The 16,497-nt window shown below is 36.4% G+C and overlaps 4 protein-coding genes across 4 annotated transcripts; 1 reads left to right on the top strand and 3 right to left on the bottom strand.

The window, feature by feature from the left end:
• Positions 1-6,532: 6,532 nt before the first annotated feature.
• LOC9302100 (transcription termination factor MTERF8, chloroplastic) lies at positions 6,533-8,504 on the bottom strand. The gene is made up of 2 exons (XM_021015851.1): positions 7,970-8,504; positions 6,533-7,862 (listed from the first exon to the last, which is right to left on the bottom strand). Exons 1-2 carry the CDS (start codon positions 8,202-8,204, stop codon positions 6,595-6,597), a joined length of 1,503 nt encoding a protein of 500 aa, XP_020871510.1. The 5' UTR covers positions 8,205-8,504; the 3' UTR covers positions 6,533-6,594.
• Positions 8,505-9,537: 1,033 nt separating this feature from the next.
• On the top strand, positions 9,538-12,101 carry LOC9300387. Its single transcript, XM_002865979.2, has 6 exons — positions 9,538-10,319; positions 10,404-10,566; positions 10,649-10,825; positions 10,927-11,010; positions 11,253-11,334; positions 11,430-12,101. Exons 1-6 carry the CDS (start codon positions 9,964-9,966, stop codon positions 11,915-11,917), a joined length of 1,350 nt encoding a protein of 449 aa, XP_002866025.1. The 5' UTR covers positions 9,538-9,963; the 3' UTR covers positions 11,918-12,101.
• LOC9300386 lies at positions 12,030-12,588 on the bottom strand. Its single transcript, XM_002864264.2, has one exon. The coding sequence runs from the start codon at positions 12,363-12,365 to the stop codon at positions 12,132-12,134; it is 234 nt and encodes a 77-aa protein (XP_002864310.1). The 5' UTR covers positions 12,366-12,588; the 3' UTR covers positions 12,030-12,131.
• Positions 12,589-12,694: 106 nt separating this feature from the next.
• Positions 12,695-15,212, bottom strand: LOC9302099 (flavone 3'-O-methyltransferase 1). The gene is made up of 4 exons (XM_021015852.1): positions 14,609-15,212; positions 13,429-13,739; positions 13,285-13,349; positions 12,695-13,193 (listed from the first exon to the last, which is right to left on the bottom strand). Exons 1-4 carry the CDS (start codon positions 15,019-15,021, stop codon positions 12,891-12,893), a joined length of 1,092 nt encoding a protein of 363 aa, XP_020871511.1. The 5' UTR covers positions 15,022-15,212; the 3' UTR covers positions 12,695-12,890.
• Between the last annotated feature and the right edge of the window lie 1,285 nt (positions 15,213-16,497).

The following is a 16,497-nucleotide window of genomic DNA, read 5'->3' as shown; positions in this document are numbered from 1 at the left end:
TATTCTTAAAAAAGCTAAAATAGTATCAGTAACTCAAATCAACACTGAAAGACATATAGAAAATAATTTAATAAATCAAATAAGAAACAGAAGGGGAAAATCCCAGTAAAAACTCTCAAAGTAACACCAACTTCCAGTTTAAACCTTAAGGGTTTTGCACTTCCACTTTAATACCTCAAAGTGACTACACTAGCACCATAATACCCCAAAATAGCTTCTATGTTCGTGGGCTACAACATTAACGGAATGAAAACTTTCGTTAACGGAACAGTTAACAACAATGACCTTGTTCGATTTATTGGCTATGTGTGGCTGATTTTTTTTTTCAATTTAAAATAGACAATTAAAATAATAGAAATAATAAAAACAGAAAAATAATTAAAAGGTAAAATCCCCAAATCGTTGGGGTCTAGGTTTTATGAGAAAAAAAAAAGAACACGAGAGAGATAGACGTGAGTGAAGAAAGGAGAACCGGAGGTCATATTGTCCTATTGGAGTTGAAATGGGGTAAGAATCTTTGGAATACAATCGGTTGGAGCTGATTTTAGATTATTCCTATTAATTCATATAAAGTCACGTTTCATAAAAAAAATAATCAGAAAGACAGATTAATTAAACGGAGTTTAATGCTGTTAAGTGTTCTGTTAATGGATTCAAAAATTTTGTTACATTTTGTGGGCCCACAAACATAGAAGATACTTCAGGGTATTATGTTGCTAATGTTGTCACCTTGAGATATTAAAATGGATGTGCAAAACTTTCAAGGTTTAAAGTGGGAGCTATGGTCACTTTGAGTGTTTTTTCTGGGATTTTCCCGAAACAGAAGTGACAGAGCAAATTAAGAAAAAAAAAAAAGTAACCTGTCAGACCGCCGTGCGACCACCCCGGTCGGGGTAGAACCGAGCCGAGTAACAATCCTCTACAGCACCGGATGCGTCCGAAGATGATCGTGGCCGTTAATCACGCTCTGATCGCACGGTCATGGTTCATCAACCAGGATTAAGGGCCTGTCTCTTGAGAAATCAAGGAAACAGATGTACATGCCTATAGAACAGATCCTGTTCAAGTAAGGTCGTGACCATTGCTGTTCACTCAAAGTTATATATACAGCAACATTGTTCTTCAAAATAGCGATGTGGGACAAAATTAAAGATCACAATAGAAAAGCATGCATGGGTGATATATGGACGAAGGCCCACTTAAGGCCCTAACTTAGCGTTCAAAATTGGTCATGAAGTCATATGATTTACGAAGTATAGCAATCGAGTGTGATAAAATTCGTTCTCAATCTTGTTTCTGAGTATATAACATTATGTGCGGGTAACAACGCTATCTTCACAACAAGATGTGAAAACATAACCTGTTAGAACAAGCAAAGCAGTCATTCATGTCCCAATCATTGTTTTTTTTTAGATCCGAAACTTTTCTTCCTTTCTTGGATTACCAATGATGAAATCTAGAACAACTACAGATTCGGCGTCTTGCAGTGACTACATGGCCACCCGTTGTAATAGTTGTGCTCTAGGGGAAGCTCACAGATCAAAATGGCAAATTGAAGGTTGTGTTAACCTTAGATACATAATCTATATAACCTTAAATGCCCAAACTAAAGGTTGCGTTATGTTGGTATTCGAAAACTACAAATCTGTTGTAACCGGAAACGTTGGATAATAATGCCCGTGGTATATTTACAAACCAAATATTCTTATTCACTGAAAACATTTTCTTAACATCTTATTACCATTAAACACTATAGTTTTGATGGGGATTTAATAATGCCCGTTGAATCTCATTCTATTCGTGACTTTTTCATAAGAGAAAATTAACCAAATGTCCAAAACCTAATTTTGATTGCATAAAACGCTTAGAGATCGATTGTGAGTTACTTGGCGTGTACTCATCAGTATCAAGAAACTGGCCTAAAATTATAAAACTTAGAAGTTGTAGGGTTTTATACCCAAAAGGACAGACCCTTTCAATAATTCTCAAAAGCCTAAAGAGGGGATTTGGAAATAGTTTTTGTTGACAATCAATGTTAATTTTGGTCACTCTTCAAAGCCAAAGAAAATTGTTCAAAAGAACAACACAAGAACACAAGTTTCTTAGACAATTTTTCATTCATAATTTCCTTCTTGACGTGAACGTCTTTAAATACAAAACATAAACCAACTTGATCACGATCCTAGAGATAAGGAAGTGGAAAGTGGAGACACTACTTCTCCTATTACTAAGGAGATAATTAAAAGAGTTAACTGACAATAAAATTATCAACTTATCGGTCTCATCAGTTTTCAATCAGCAATATATATACGCGCTTCAGTTAGTACCTCCCTAGCTGCGTCATTGCCCCAAGCGCAAAGATAGTTTTAAAATCTGAATCTATTCAACCTCTTATACCAATGTCTCGCATGTCATATGAGGTTTATGAATTATGACTCATGTCCTACACTTCATCCAATATGACTCAACGTGACTTTAAGAACAAACACTGATGCCTGATCTTTTATTCGACCAACACTAGAGAAATATAAGTATAGTTTAATTATAATCATTTTAAAGACTGAAGAGTTGATGGAGGTTTATAATTTTGGTAATAAACCTTTCCAAAAATAGGCGTATGCCGCTAAGAGCAGAGAAGACACGGTATTCTTTAGTAAAAGGCGAAAGAATAGTTCGCTTTGTCTTCACTGCAAGGCTGCGTGAGTTATATTAGCTCGCTCTCGATCTGTATATATAGTCGAGTTTAATCACTGTTCCTGAGTTTTGCAAGCAATGTGGGACTCTCAAATCAGTAAGAAAACAACTATTCTTGGGTCCCTTTATACAATTCAACGATAAATGGGCCAACGCTTGTTTATTTATAAGCCCATCAGTAAAAAAAAAGTCTTAATTGTTTTAAAACCTGAGATTTCCATTAACCGCCGGTTTCCATCTAAGCAGACACTCCTAGCAACTCGAAGTTTATACCTTCCTCATTGCCAAAAGTGATTATTATAGCTTTATAGTAGTTAGTTCCAACTTCCAATGTTCAAGAATTTCTTTATTCCAGTCATTCATGGAAGATATTCACATGTACGATTTAATTCAATACTTAGACACGCTCAAGAAACAGAGAAAAACAAACGGAGAAATTTTGGGGGAAAAATATGGTAACCTGTCAGACCGCCGTACGTGCAACCACCGCGGAAAGGTAGAACCGAGCCGAGTAACGATCCTCTACAGCACCGAATGCGTCCGAAGACGATCGTAGCCGTTAATCACACTCTGATCGCACGGTCATGGTTCATCAACCAGGGTTAAGGGCCTGTCTCTTGAGAAATCAATGAAACAGAAGTACAAATCTATAGAGGAGATCCTGTTCAAGTAAGGTCGTGACCATCGGTGCTCTCTCAGCAAGTTTTGTTTAGACTTGAACGATGTGGGACAGATGCAATATCTTGTAATGTGTATAAACTGCAAAGGCCCATATTTAAATCCCATCTCTTAAGTAGTCTTAACTCATTGCGGGTTTGGTTGCATTATGTGCGATGAATTGATCTCCTAAAAACGTGATAGTCAAAAACTTCTGTTTTTGGATCCACATGTTTCACGAGTTTGTTTTATAATTGTTTACATGTTTCTTTTTTTTTTTTTTTTTTTTTTTTTGATAACCGTGGTCATCCCAAAGGCTTTCTAGGCCCAAAGACTAATCCACGAGGTCTTGCATCCGGGTACGCTTTATCCCATCGTTAAGGGAGCGGCTAGGTGGCCAACCCGAATCGAACCCAGGAGAGGGAACTCACAGCCGTGAGCCCTTTACCAACTGGACCAACGTGGGTTGGTTACATGTTTCAAGAATGAAACTCATAATTTTAAAAACAAATATTTGCTTAAATTATAGCGTTTCCTTTATAGTATATAAGAAAATGCATCACAAAATTGTGCATAGATGGTGAATAGAACTGAGAAAAGTCTGGGCTATTTGGTTCACGAAAATTAAAAAATGAAGAGAAAATGGATGAAATTCAGGTTGGGAAAAAACTACCGAATGTTGTATACGAGTAAAATAGGGATTTGCTCAACTAGAGGCTTAAAAATGCTGAAGAAAATTGAGTATAGAACTTGTGTTATTATAAAACCAAAAAACGTAACAGATTTTAATACATATTTTAGTCTTTTAATACATCCGATTTGTTACAGCCAGCCCCGGCTCAACATATTTGAGAGCCTTAGAGCAAAAAAAAAAATTTTGGCCTATTATTATATACAAAGAGAAAATTTACTTAATTTTTAAAAATTTTGCGGAGTTTTTATAGTAAAAATTGTTATTTTAAAAATTTTGGGCCTTTTTATACATTTTCTTATAAATAATTAGGCCTCTTAAAATATAATTCTCATATTAATAATATTTTTAAAAAATATTTGGGCCTTTTTTATATGTAAAAATTTTTTATAAAAAAAAAAAGTCCCGGGCCGTCGCACCTCCGCCCTACCCATATGAGCCGGGGCTGGTTACAGCGTTTATATAACAACAATATAATAAATATATATTCGAATCAAATGGTGAAGTGTCTATGTTTTTATTACAAAGATTGTCATAACGGACGATTCTCAAACTGTAACTCTCGTAATGAATTTATTGTATTCATTAGTTATTTTACCCTATAAATTATTTGTTTCTTTAGATACCTAAAACCATCACCAATTAACCAATGGACTCTCCTCTATAAAACAGAAAGAAGACAAGTTCACCATGAAAATAGTGAGATCATCACAAGGCTGCATCGAAAGGAGCTTAAGAGAATCTGAATTGTACAATGTCCAGTTGTGTAGTTGATCTCTTTTAATCTCATCGGATTGATTAAAAAAAAAGTATCAATTCATGAAGGTTAACTAAGATCAACTACCTCATTGTATGATGCACGATATAGCACTATACAACTCAGATTCGAGGCTGATCTCACTTGAGTTTCTTCCTATGCAGTTGTGCGATGATGTCAATGTCACTATTCACAAACTTTTACTACGAAATAACTTTTTTAGGCATTGTCAGTTCTCTCGTACGTCTCATTGCTTCTTCTTATTATTTTGTAATGGTTATAGTCAAATATCTCTTTAGCACCTTTTAGTTCTCATCAATGACTCTATGTTTTGGATTGTATATTTATATAGCTTACGTTGTTTAAAATAAAGAACCGAGTGAATGAAAAAAAAGGAACCTGTCAGACCGCCGTGCAACCACCCCGGCAAGGTAGAACCGAGCCGAGTAACGATCCTCTACAGCACCGGATGCGTCCGAAGATGATCGTGGCCGTTAATCACGCTCTGATAGCACGGTCATGGTTCATCAACCAGGGTTAAGGGCCTGTCTCTTGAGAAATCAAGGAAACAGAGGTACGAGCCTATAGAACAGATCCTGTTCAAGTAAGGTCGTGACCAATGTTGTTCACTCAAAGTTAGAGCATGTATATGGGTGATACCCATATAGTATCATTAGGAATTTTTTAGTATTATTTATAATGTTTGTTTATTGTTTGAGATTTTTTATGATACTTCTACTAAATATGTTTGCATTGGTGAGACCGGCTTAAGTATCATAAAAAAAAATTATTTGCAAAATCAAAAATAAATATATAAAAACATAGGATTACAAAAAATTTCTTGGGTCGGGTTATATCTAACCCAACTCATACACCGTATATTCTATATTTAATAATTTAGATACTTAGAAGATTTGATTAAGATTTAGAATTATGATTCTTCTATCATTTTTGTTTAATTTGTTTTTAACTGTTTTGAATCATCATATAATACATAAATATTTTATAAGGAGATACAATTTATAAAAATTTATATATACTAACTTTTAACAATAAATCATCCCGCGGTGTACAGCGGGGTAAAATTTTGTTAGAATTAAAAAACCGTAGAATATACTTAAGCAAAATAAAACATAAAATTCAAAAAAACTTTAAAAAAACATGATGATAAAAATAATTTAGTCGCTCGAAGTCAATTACCTTGACCCCATTTTTGCCAAATATGAATTTTTTTTTCTCTACTTTCAAGGAAAAACGCATTTCTCAGACGAATCAGCTGCCGCCACGTCACCTGATACTGGGTATCAGAAATATCACTCCAGTGATACTGATCAGGCCCAACTTGATACTCTAATCTATTAAAAAATAATTAATAGGCTCCTGATACTCTCATTATATCAGCTATGTACATGGTCTTATATATACAACAAGTTAAGTTTCTATACGAGCGATGTGGGACTTTTTCGGTGCACATGACATGCTTGATTTGACGATATACGGGCCAAGGCCCACTTAGTTATTTTCAAAGCCCAATCTTAACTTGTATGCTCCAAATAAAATCCAGTCAGGGTAAAGTTTGCTCTGCATCCTTTTTATTGCTCCAGTTTTGCAATGTTCTCTTGTCTTTGTGATCGACATAAAAGATTTTTATATCTACAAAATCATGCATAAACTAACCCGAGCAAGTATTAATGTTGATATCGATGTGAGAATTTGTGATAAAAACTCTTCAGTTGTAACTTCTCAATGAACTCAAACTTGGTCATTAACTTTGTTGTTTCCTTTTGTCACTCAATCATAAACAAATCATTTCAATATTATCAGCCGCCTTAGAGAATCTTTCATCTGATACTGTCAAAAGCTTGTTAAGAGACATGTTCTCACCTCTGCTCTTCAACTTTTCTTCATACCGATGTTTGATCCTGCTATCAAGCTTGTACCCAAGAAATGCAGGGAATGCAAGAAGTTCTTCGACTTCACGACCCATGTACTCGATCAAATACTCCAGTTTTTCTTCTAAAGAACTATAGTTATACTGCAGGACTTGAGGATGCTTTGTGCTCATAGCTAGAATGTCTTCAAACGAAAGACCGTAGCTCAAGTACAATCCAATTACCCTCTGCATATTGTCAGAGCTTGTTCTGGTCACAGCTCCCATCGCAAAGGCCAGTTCCTTTGTTCTGTGCTTATATCCGATCTTTACTAAAAACCCGAGTTTGTGCGAGAGATTATCTTCAGATAGAGCTAGAATCAACGGTGCTTTACTCAAGAATTTGAACATGCCGGGGGAATCAAAGCCGCATTCCTTCAGAAACTCTATCCTCGGGCGCAGCTTCCTCTCTTTACTAGTGCTGATTACATTAGGAAACACATGAACAATCTTAAACACTTGCTCACTCGTCAAGCCAGCAAAAGACTTGAGAAACTCGACGTGGCTGTTCATATGCTCAACACTGTAACTCAATATAGCAGGGAGTCTACGTAACACAGTTCCAGTAGCGAAATCGTCTTCCCCACTAAGATTCCTAATGAAATCAACCCTAGGAATCAACTGACTATCCAAGTCACTGTTGAGAATCACTGGCCGCCTCGCAATTATACCGATTCCACCAAAAGGTTCCATGAAACTAATCAATCTCTCAATGTCCTCAACTGATTTCTGATACAGCAGTTTATTTAGGTACACTTTGTTCAACACATGAGAGATCTTTTCTTTAGGGATTCCATGGAGGAGAAGCAATCTCACCTTCTGATTAAAACTAAGCAAGATAGATGTGTCTACCACAGAGAGTAAGCGCTCAACTAGTTCAGGGTCAAGCCTTGCTTCGAGTTCATCAACTAAGAAACTAATAATGGGATCAAATTCTTCTGAAGTCAATAAAGTAGGGCACTTTGCAATCAAACCCTGAAGCGCGAAGCCATCGATTTTCAGAGACTGAAGAGAAGCAACACGAGCACCAATTTTATCCAAAGATGCCGACTTTATGTCTGGGTTCTTCGCTAAAATCATCTCAGTTTCTTCTTCTATAAACCCAATATCTCGGAATAACGAAAACAGAGACTCTGCAAAGCAAAAGAGAGATACTGATCAACGCACACCAAGTGTTTGGGAATATGCTTCAGAGAACAAAATAAATGCATAGAAGTATCAGATTCTTAAATTCACCTACCAATTTGACTTCCGGCGTCAATATTTGAACTAAGGCAACAACATCGGAAAATTAGAGAAGGTTCTCGTTGATTTAAGCAGCTCATAAGCAATGGCTGTCGCTGAGACCGAAATGTAGAAGAAGCAGGGAAGGTTCCATTGGAATAGAGAGATGTAACCGGCGGGAGATGGAGGCGGAGACTAATCGGTGGTGAGAAAACGGAGAAGGAACAAGAGACGAGAGATAAGATCACCATGGCTATATCCAAGAAGGACCAAAACCAAGGTTTCTGATTTTAACGGTCGTGTTTGATTCCAAGATGGGTTTACTTTAATAACCAAAGATTACAAAGACGTAGTCAAATGGTATTGGGCCTGAGGAGAGAACTTGTTTGTTTCGTTTTAAGAATGGGAAATTGCAATAACCCTGAAACTTTTAATTTTATGCAATTTATTTACGCTTCATCTGCTAAAAATGTATTTGTACCTACCATTCAAACTCACTAAAAAAACGAACAATATGAACATTAATGAAGTGTAGAAGACTGTGTACAGATTATGAAATCACGTTTTTGGACAATGTTGTTTGGATCCATGACCTCGCCGATATATCCACAACACAAATTATTATTACCTTTGTGCCAAAATTATATTTAAGCGACCGCAATGTTACTATCTCTACCATCTTCACCATTATCACACGATTGTTGATGGCAACAATGGAAACGATCATGCGGGTAGCGGTGGTAATAGTGGTGACAACGGCCGTGACAATGGATTTAAGTGATCTTTTAGTCAGTACAAAGGTTTTCTTTTCCTCATGTAACATGTTATGGTCTCAATGCCCCTTGGAGGTAGTGATGAGTTTATTAAGATATGTTTGCTTGTAATTTATTATTATATCGTTCTTGCACAAGTGGGCAATGTGTGTAGTGACCTTGGCAAGGTCAAAAGAATTCGAAATTCGTCATTGCAATATTGTTGTTATTTTTTTTTATGTCCACAACAAACATAGTTGCATTACTCTAACATATTTAGCAGCACAGCACAAATGTACAATTTTTTTTAATTGATTAGCTAAAGATGTTATTTACATAACACAAATTATTTGCAAAGGAGAACAAAATTTCATACTTCGGGTACAAAGAAAATCTACATGAAAAAATATTTTTCCGATTTTCATAAACTAACTCGAACTTGGAAACTGAAACTTTAAATTCTTAACTCAAACAATTTTGAAATGACTTATCGTTTTTTTTTTATTTTGGATAAGCGTAAATATTATTATAGAAATCATAACTATTAACTAGTGATAACTGATAATCAAACTGTTATAAATTCATTTAAAAAAAAAATGTTAGAAATTTAGCTTTAAAAGATGAAAGACCTAGTAAAAAGACGATCAAACTTTGAATACATCAAAATAGATGAGTTAATGCTAGTGAGCAAAATCCCATAGTCAAGTCTTCTAAAAAAAAAGTCAAATAAATCATGTTACAAGTTATAACCAATTGTTGACCAAAAAAAAAAAAGTTATAACCAAAGTTTAGATTTCACACACTTATAAAATGTGACATTAAATATGCGGCTATAAAATAACGTTACGGTATTAAAAGGACTAATAAAACTCAGAATTTAATTTGGGGAAAGAAAAATAAACCCTACCAGATTTGAAGTCTTCCTCCTTCTAATTTAGAAATGGTCCTTAATGGACGGTGGTCGTCGTTTCACACTCTCCGTCCACCATTTTTCTTGTTTCTCCTCCTCTAAAAAGCAATGGCCTTTCAAGCTCCATCAATGGCTACTACTACTTAGCGTCTACGAATAATAACCCTTTACCAATAGATTTATCTCTCTTCTTCTTCCACCACTCGTGTCCCTTTCTTTGTCTTCTTCCTCTCACCGCCTTCAAAGTTTTCATCTTTATCCAAATTAAAAATCGTTTCTTTTTAGTTTCTTCTAAGTTTCAACATATTTAAAGGCGTACCCTTTTTCTTACTTATCCTCTGCAAAGTTATGGCTTTGCTTGAGAGTATAATCTTAGGGCTAATCACAGGATGGTTAGCTTTTGTTGTTGGATTGATTATTGGATGGACATGGAAACCAAGATGGGTTTCTTCTTCTTCATCTTCTAATAATCGACAAGTTAAATTACAATGTTCTGCTCCAAGATCTTTTGATTTGTCTTTACCATCTTCTTCTCCTAGTTCTGTTGTTACTTCTCCTTTAAAGGGTTTTGGATCAGCTCCTTGCTTAAAGGCTCTTGTTTGTGATACATGGACTATGGCTTTAAGACAACAGAGAACAGTTTCTCCTGATTCTTCTTCTTCATCATCTGATTCTTCTGAACAACATGTGGGTTTAGTTTCAAGGTAAGCTTATTTGATGATGATGATTTAGTTATAGAAATGTGTTTTGTTTTGTTTTGTTAATATTGTGTGTTTTGGGTTTTGTAGATTGAAGAAAACAGAGGAGAGATTGCCAAATACTGTTACTGAGTTAGATTTGAGACACCTTGTGCAATTGGTTGAGAGGAAAGATGGTGGTCAAGCTTGGATTCAGATGATGGATCGTTTTACTTCTGGTATGAGATATCAAGCTTGGTTGAGAGAACCTAAGGTAATTTTACTTGTTCTTGTGTTTTGACATAGAGAGATTTGTTTCTTTTTGTCTTGATGGGTCTTTTGTGTTTTGTTTTTAGAATGGTCCTACTGAGTATAGAAGCAGAACTGTGTTTGAAGATGCAACTCCTGAGATTTTAAGAGACTTTTTCTGGGATGATGAGTTTAGACCAACTTGGGATACAATGCTTTCTAGTTCCACAACTGTTGAAGAGTGTCCCAGTACTGGAACCATGATTGTTAGATGGATACGCAAGGTTAGTCTCTGCCTCTCTGCTTACTTTACTTGTTTAGTAACACATTTTCATGATTGGTTCTTAGATTGATCTTTCCTTTTATGTATGTTGCGGTATTGCAGTTCCCGTTTTTCTGCAGTGATAGAGAGTATGTGATCGGTCGCAGGATATGGAATTGTGGAAACTCTTATTATTGTGTTACAAAGGTATGTACTAGTAACAAAATCAAATCGTTTTTACATTGATTTGTCAAAGAGTAGAAGAGTATAGAAAGCTCGAGTTAGCGTCTATGTCGGCTAGTTTTTCTGCATAGGATTGCAACTGAATTGCTCTAGATCGAATAGCTTATGAAAAGAAATATGAGTCAGCTTTTGTGCTTCTTGTTTGCATTGGAAAAGAATCAGTTACAATAACAACACTCTAAGATCTTCTCTCGTTCTTGGTTCAGGGAGTATCGGTTCCGTCTATACCGCCTAACAACAAACAAAAACGTGTGGATTTGTTCTATTCGAGCTGGTGCATTCGGCCAGGTAAAGATCCGTATCCACCACTTTGTGATCTTTCAAGAACCGAATAACTTAAAAACAAAGTGAAACATTTTACGCAATTGGCAAAATTAATGCAGTGGAATCAAGAAGAGACGATGGAGTAACAAGTGCCTGTGAAGTACTTCTATTCCACCACGAAGACATGGGGATACCGAGAGAAATCGCAAAGCTTGGAGTGAAACGAGGAATGTGGGGAGCAGTGAAGAAGATGGAACCCGGTTTACGTGCTTACCAAACACAAAGACTCTCAGGAGGAACCAAGCTTTCTCGATCTGCTTTCATGGCCCAAATCAACACCAGGATCACACAAGACCATCTCATTTCGCTCAGCAACGGTGCATCGCCTGTCACTGAAACTCCCGTTACATTGAACCAAGGAAACCGCGCTGCGAATCTGAAGAAACTGTTGATTATTGGTGGAGCTGTTGCGGTTGTATGCAGTTTGAGCGGAGGGGCTTTTGTTCCTCCTGCGTTTCTTTTAGGGTTTGGGAAGAGGTTTGTTAATGGTGGAAGAAAACGTCAGCTCGAAGGAACAACAAGTCAGAGTCAGACCACTTCTCCATAGAAGAATCTTGAAACCAAGAATATAGATAAGCATATAAATTTAGATTCGTTTTTAGTAGAATGAGAATAATCCAAAACGCAGATGATTCCAATATTAGTTTATAGAATTGGAATAAGCTGTCTGATTAATCTTTATACAAAAGGAACAATTTTTTTTACAAGTAATGAATAAAACTGAAAAATAATACAACTCTTTATCATAATTATCATGATCATCAAAATGGAAGAATAGTTTCAAAACAATGAACACCGTCAAGCTCTGGAGCTATCCTCATCGGTTGGATCTTCTTCTTCTTATTATTCTTTTCGTCGTCCGATGAAACCGGAGTTTTTCCAACGTTCTTTTGCTGCTCCGTCGCCGGAGACTGATTCTTGGTGCCTGAGAATATCATCTTGAAGCCGTTGGATTCAGCGTAAAGAGCTTCAAAGGGGCTAAAAATAGACATCATCCTCGAATTCTATTTGTTGTTTTGATCGAATTTCTTCTAGCCTTTGAGATTTTGTAACTTTTTTTTGTTTCTTGACGAGTACAAGATCGGACTTGTAAATTATTTATAATCGGTAACAAGAGAAGCAAAGCTAGAAGAGTCTAGAAAGAGTAAGACAAGTTTGAGAAGTTTTGAGTTGATCAAGATTCGTTGAAACTAGTATGGTCGGTGAACGAACAGAGTCCACGTGGAAATTGTCTGAATGTGATTGATTGTATCGGATAATGTTATTTTTAACTATGATTCAATAATGCTCATTATTTGATTTTTTCTTTAATTACATAATTTTGTTACAAACAAACAAAAACACGAGTACGATACATCATCAATAAGCAAATAAAAAAAACAAACTCTAAACGAAATTCTTATAAGATCCATTATTAAACAGGATAGTTTTAAAACAAAGGTGATGATATAGCCGTCCATGTAGATATGAGATAATGTTTACATATAAAATCATCTTTAAAGGGACATTTTTTTGGTCTTTTAGAGCTTCTTGAGCAACTCAATAAGGTTAACACCAAAAGCGTCGCAGACAACTTTGATGCCCTTGAAGCCTGATGCTTTGGCTAATGCCTCGAATTCTTTCTCGGTTCGTTCTTTGCCTCCGGGATTGTGAGCCAACATAATGCAATCGACATGGACTACTTGTTTGGTTGAGAGGCTTGAGTCTGGTGTCTCTGGAAGTATACATTCTGCTAATATCACTTTTCCATCCTCTGGAAGCGCCTCGTAGCAGTTCTTCAAGAATTTTACGCAATGTTCGTCGCTCCAGTCATGACATATCCACTGTTGCAACAATGAGAAATCGACAGAAAGTGTCAAAGAGTTTTCGGTTTAAGTAATTAGTAGAAAACCTAGTTAATTACTATTTACTAACCTTCATGAATATGGCATCACCTTTAGGGACACTTACGAACATATCTCCTCCAACATGCTCAATACCTACATTGATTTAAGCAATAAGATGAAAATCTTTCAAGTAAATCGGATTTTGCGAAACGTTAGGAAAATGTTAATATACCGGGATGAGAAGGAGCATCTTCGATGACATGTGGGAGATCAAAGTTGATGCCTTTAAGGTTAGGGTACTTGGAGACAATCATTTTAAGAGTAGCACCAATGCCACCACCAACATCAACCAAAGAAGTCAAGCCCTCGAAACCCTTGTAGGTCTCAAGAATCTTCTTCATGGTGATTGTGGAATGGTTAGACATTCCATTGTTAAAGACCTTGTTGAATCTAGGGTCAGTTCCGTGGTACTCAAACGCGCTCATTCCATAAGCCTTGTTGAATGGAATCCCACCATCAAGAATTGCATCCTTCAAATGGTACCTGAAACATGTCTCTTTATGAGTCTAAGAAAACACACATACACTCTTTAAGCTTAATCCAATTAATTACCTAACCATTACATTTTTTAAGTTTCTCTTCAAATTCTAAACCAGATCAACTTTTGGTTATCACTAACTATAATAATCTGTTTTGAAAGTGATCAGAATTCAGAAGATTGAACTCTAGTTTGTGATTAAACTAGATCCACGTCAAGTTGATTGTTTAGTTTGAGAAAGAACCGCTGGTTTGCAAAGGGAACCACCCGGTTCGACCAAAACCAGATTATAAGTTTTCTATTTTTATTTTCTTGTTGCTCATCAGAAGACCAATTCTCTTCCTAATCATGTTGCTATTCTATTTCCTTATTTTGTTACTCAATACTAGGAAGAACGATTACAGCTTCTCTATTTAAAGCCATGAACTAGACAAAAAAAAGAAGGAAAAATATGTATTTTCTGCAATAAAAATAAGTGTTTTCTTCTAGCTCTTATGATTGGAACAACCTAACATAAATGTTTTTGAACTTTCTCCTCATTATTATTTGTATAATTTTGGCACCGTAACAAACAAAAAATTCATTTAAGCAGCTCGTTATAACCAATTAACCACTAACTAAAAGAATGTATATAATATAGTTTTTTAGTGGAGAGAGCAGGTTTAGACTATACGTGTCTTTTTATCTGTATTTGTCTGATTGTCTTTAACACTTTGTGCCTCTCTCTCTCACCTTTACCTTTGCACAATTGTATTTTAATCACATCAACCAAGATGCATAACTTATGAAACAACATTATCAAGAACAGAAATTTTCTAGCTTGATTTACCATAAAGATCTATTAAAAGTCAGAACACATATCAAGAAAACTCACCAGCTTTCCATGAGAACCTTGTCTTGGTTCATAAGACAAAGAGCAGCAATCGAAACACCATCTTCGTTCTTGGTCAAATACTTGCAAACCGGACCAAGCCCGTAAATCCGTTCAACGCCGTCACCGGAAAGTTTACGGTTGGAGCAGGTGAGAACGGAGTAAGACGTAAGAAGACGGAGGATACGGTCGAGCATGACCGGAGCTTCAGGGTTTTTGGTCGGGAGATGAGAAGCGATCTCGGTCGGAGACATGGGAGAACCGTTCTTGGCCATGATCTCAAGAAGGTCGAGCTCTAAAGCAGATTTTAAAGCCATCGGAAGAACGGAGGCACTGGCTAGTTGCATGGCGAAGAGGGCAGCTTCGTCGTCGGTGACTTGCACCGGGGTTAATTGTGTCTCCGCCGTTGAACCCATTTTAGTGAGGTTTCTTGAGACTTTTTTTAGAGATTGCTCTGTTTTTTGGGTTACTCTGTTTTGAGGATTGTGTGATGGGTGAGAGAAGTGTGGAGGTTGAGAAGTTTATTTATATGAAAATATATTACAGAAGGTATAAGACGATTGGCATATTTTAACGCAAATTTCTGATCTGGCTTAATGATTTGGTCCAATTGAAAATCGGGACACATCAATTTTTTTTTGTATTTTATCATATTAATAATAGGCCCTAATGTCAGAAAATATAATGAAAATAAATAATAGGCCATGAAAAAATAAATATTCCGGAAAGAATACATCCAAAAAAATTATTACGATCCATTCTAAAACTACAAATTATATAACTCAAGTGGCATTTTAATATATTGCATATGTTAAACTTGATATGAAGCTATTAAATTTGGTAACAATAACAAGTATGCCATTTTTAGAGAAACATAGCTAAGTACTTCACAAAACATAGCTAAATACTTCATATGTACTACTAAATTTTATTTTTAGAATCAATTACGAGAAAGCCATTTTTCCGGATGGCATTTGTTGGTTTCGACCTTTTTGGAACAGTTTGTGGATATACCCTTTTCTACTCATGCGATTTCACGATTTTGCCCTCGCTTTTTCATTATTGCGCCTGCCCACTCTCGTCTGCCCGAGAAGACCGAACAACACGTAACTGTTCCAATTTCTCGAACATTTAATAGGAAGTCATATTGTGTCGTCTGCTTTACTCTTTCTTCTCCGAGGTTCGAGAAAACAGAGACTCTGCTCCGATTTCAAATTTATTTCCGACGGCCGTGAGAAAAAAAGGGCATTCTGAAGCTCTCTGTACCAAATTCCTCTCGCCGTTGCAATTGGTTAGTTATTCCAGTGGTACCTTTTCTCCGCGGTCGCCATTTCCAACCTTTTTATGGTTGCTGGTAGTTCTTATCGAAGTAATCTGTATCATGTTCTAGTCCTTCGAAAGCGAAATTTCTGTGTACAGCCGTTTGCCTGTTGAATCTAATTCTTGGAAATTCTTTGTCCTTATTCTAATTTCTTTCTGATAGTCTCTCTGTCGCGGTAGCCAAATATATTGTTCCCGGACATACATACACCTTAGTCTGTGGTGAAACTGAGCTTAATTGCATGTGCAGGTCCTGTCCGTCTGAAATGGATTCATTTGGAGCTGGACCATCTCACGCCGGTGCCCCAGGTTTGCATATTTCTTATGTTTTTGTATCTCTTCATGGTTCCTACTTGTTAGAGACCTGTGTTTGGGTTCCCCTCAGCTGTGGAGATTAGGGTCTAGTTCCCCCATTTTACATGTTTTTTTATGGTTTTGTACCTACTGACGCTTGCCACTCGTTAAACACCTGTGTTTGGGTTCCCCTCAGCTGTGGGGATTAGGGTTTAGTTCCCCCATTTCACATGTTTTTTTATGATTTTCCACCTACTGACGCTTGCCACTCGTTAAAC

The sequence above is a fragment of the Arabidopsis lyrata genome (assembly GCF_000004255.2).
Source record: "Arabidopsis lyrata subsp. lyrata unplaced genomic scaffold ARALYscaffold_8, whole genome shotgun sequence".
NCBI lineage: Eukaryota > Viridiplantae > Streptophyta > Magnoliopsida > Brassicales > Brassicaceae > Arabidopsis > Arabidopsis lyrata.
This window is presented reverse-complemented; position numbering and strand designations above follow the sequence as displayed.

What these genes read in the sequence shown, in the direction of transcription:
- LOC9300386 (XM_002864264.2), bottom strand. Translation starts at nt 12,365, where the DNA reads ATGATGTCTATTTTTAGCCCCTTTGAAGCTCTTTACGCTGAATCCAAC.
- LOC9302099 (XM_021015852.1), bottom strand. Translation starts at nt 15,021, where the DNA reads ATGGGTTCAACGGCGGAGACACAATTAACCCCGGTGCAAGTCACCGAC. An exon ending in AAGGTTCTCATGGAAAGCTG is followed by an intron (nt 13,740 to 14,608) that starts GTGAGTTTTCTT and finishes GACATGTTTCAG; the next exon opens with GTACCATTTGAAGGATGCAA. An exon ending in GTGATGCCATATTCATGAAG is followed by an intron (nt 13,194 to 13,284) that starts GTTAGTAAATAG and finishes TTGTTGCAACAG; the next exon opens with TGGATATGTCATGACTGGAG.
- LOC9300387 (XM_002865979.2), top strand. Translation starts at nt 9,964, where the DNA reads ATGGCTTTGCTTGAGAGTATAATCTTAGGGCTAATCACAGGATGGTTA. An exon ending in CATGTGGGTTTAGTTTCAAG is followed by an intron (nt 10,320 to 10,403) that starts GTAAGCTTATTT and finishes TGGGTTTTGTAG; the next exon opens with ATTGAAGAAAACAGAGGAGA. An exon ending in TTGTTAGATGGATACGCAAG is followed by an intron (nt 10,826 to 10,926) that starts GTTAGTCTCTGC and finishes GCGGTATTGCAG; the next exon opens with TTCCCGTTTTTCTGCAGTGA.
- LOC9302100 (XM_021015851.1), bottom strand. Translation starts at nt 8,204, where the DNA reads ATGGTGATCTTATCTCTCGTCTCTTGTTCCTTCTCCGTTTTCTCACCA. An exon ending in TGACGCCGGAAGTCAAATTG is followed by an intron (nt 7,863 to 7,969) that starts GTAGGTGAATTT and finishes TTTGCTTTGCAG; the next exon opens with AGTCTCTGTTTTCGTTATTC.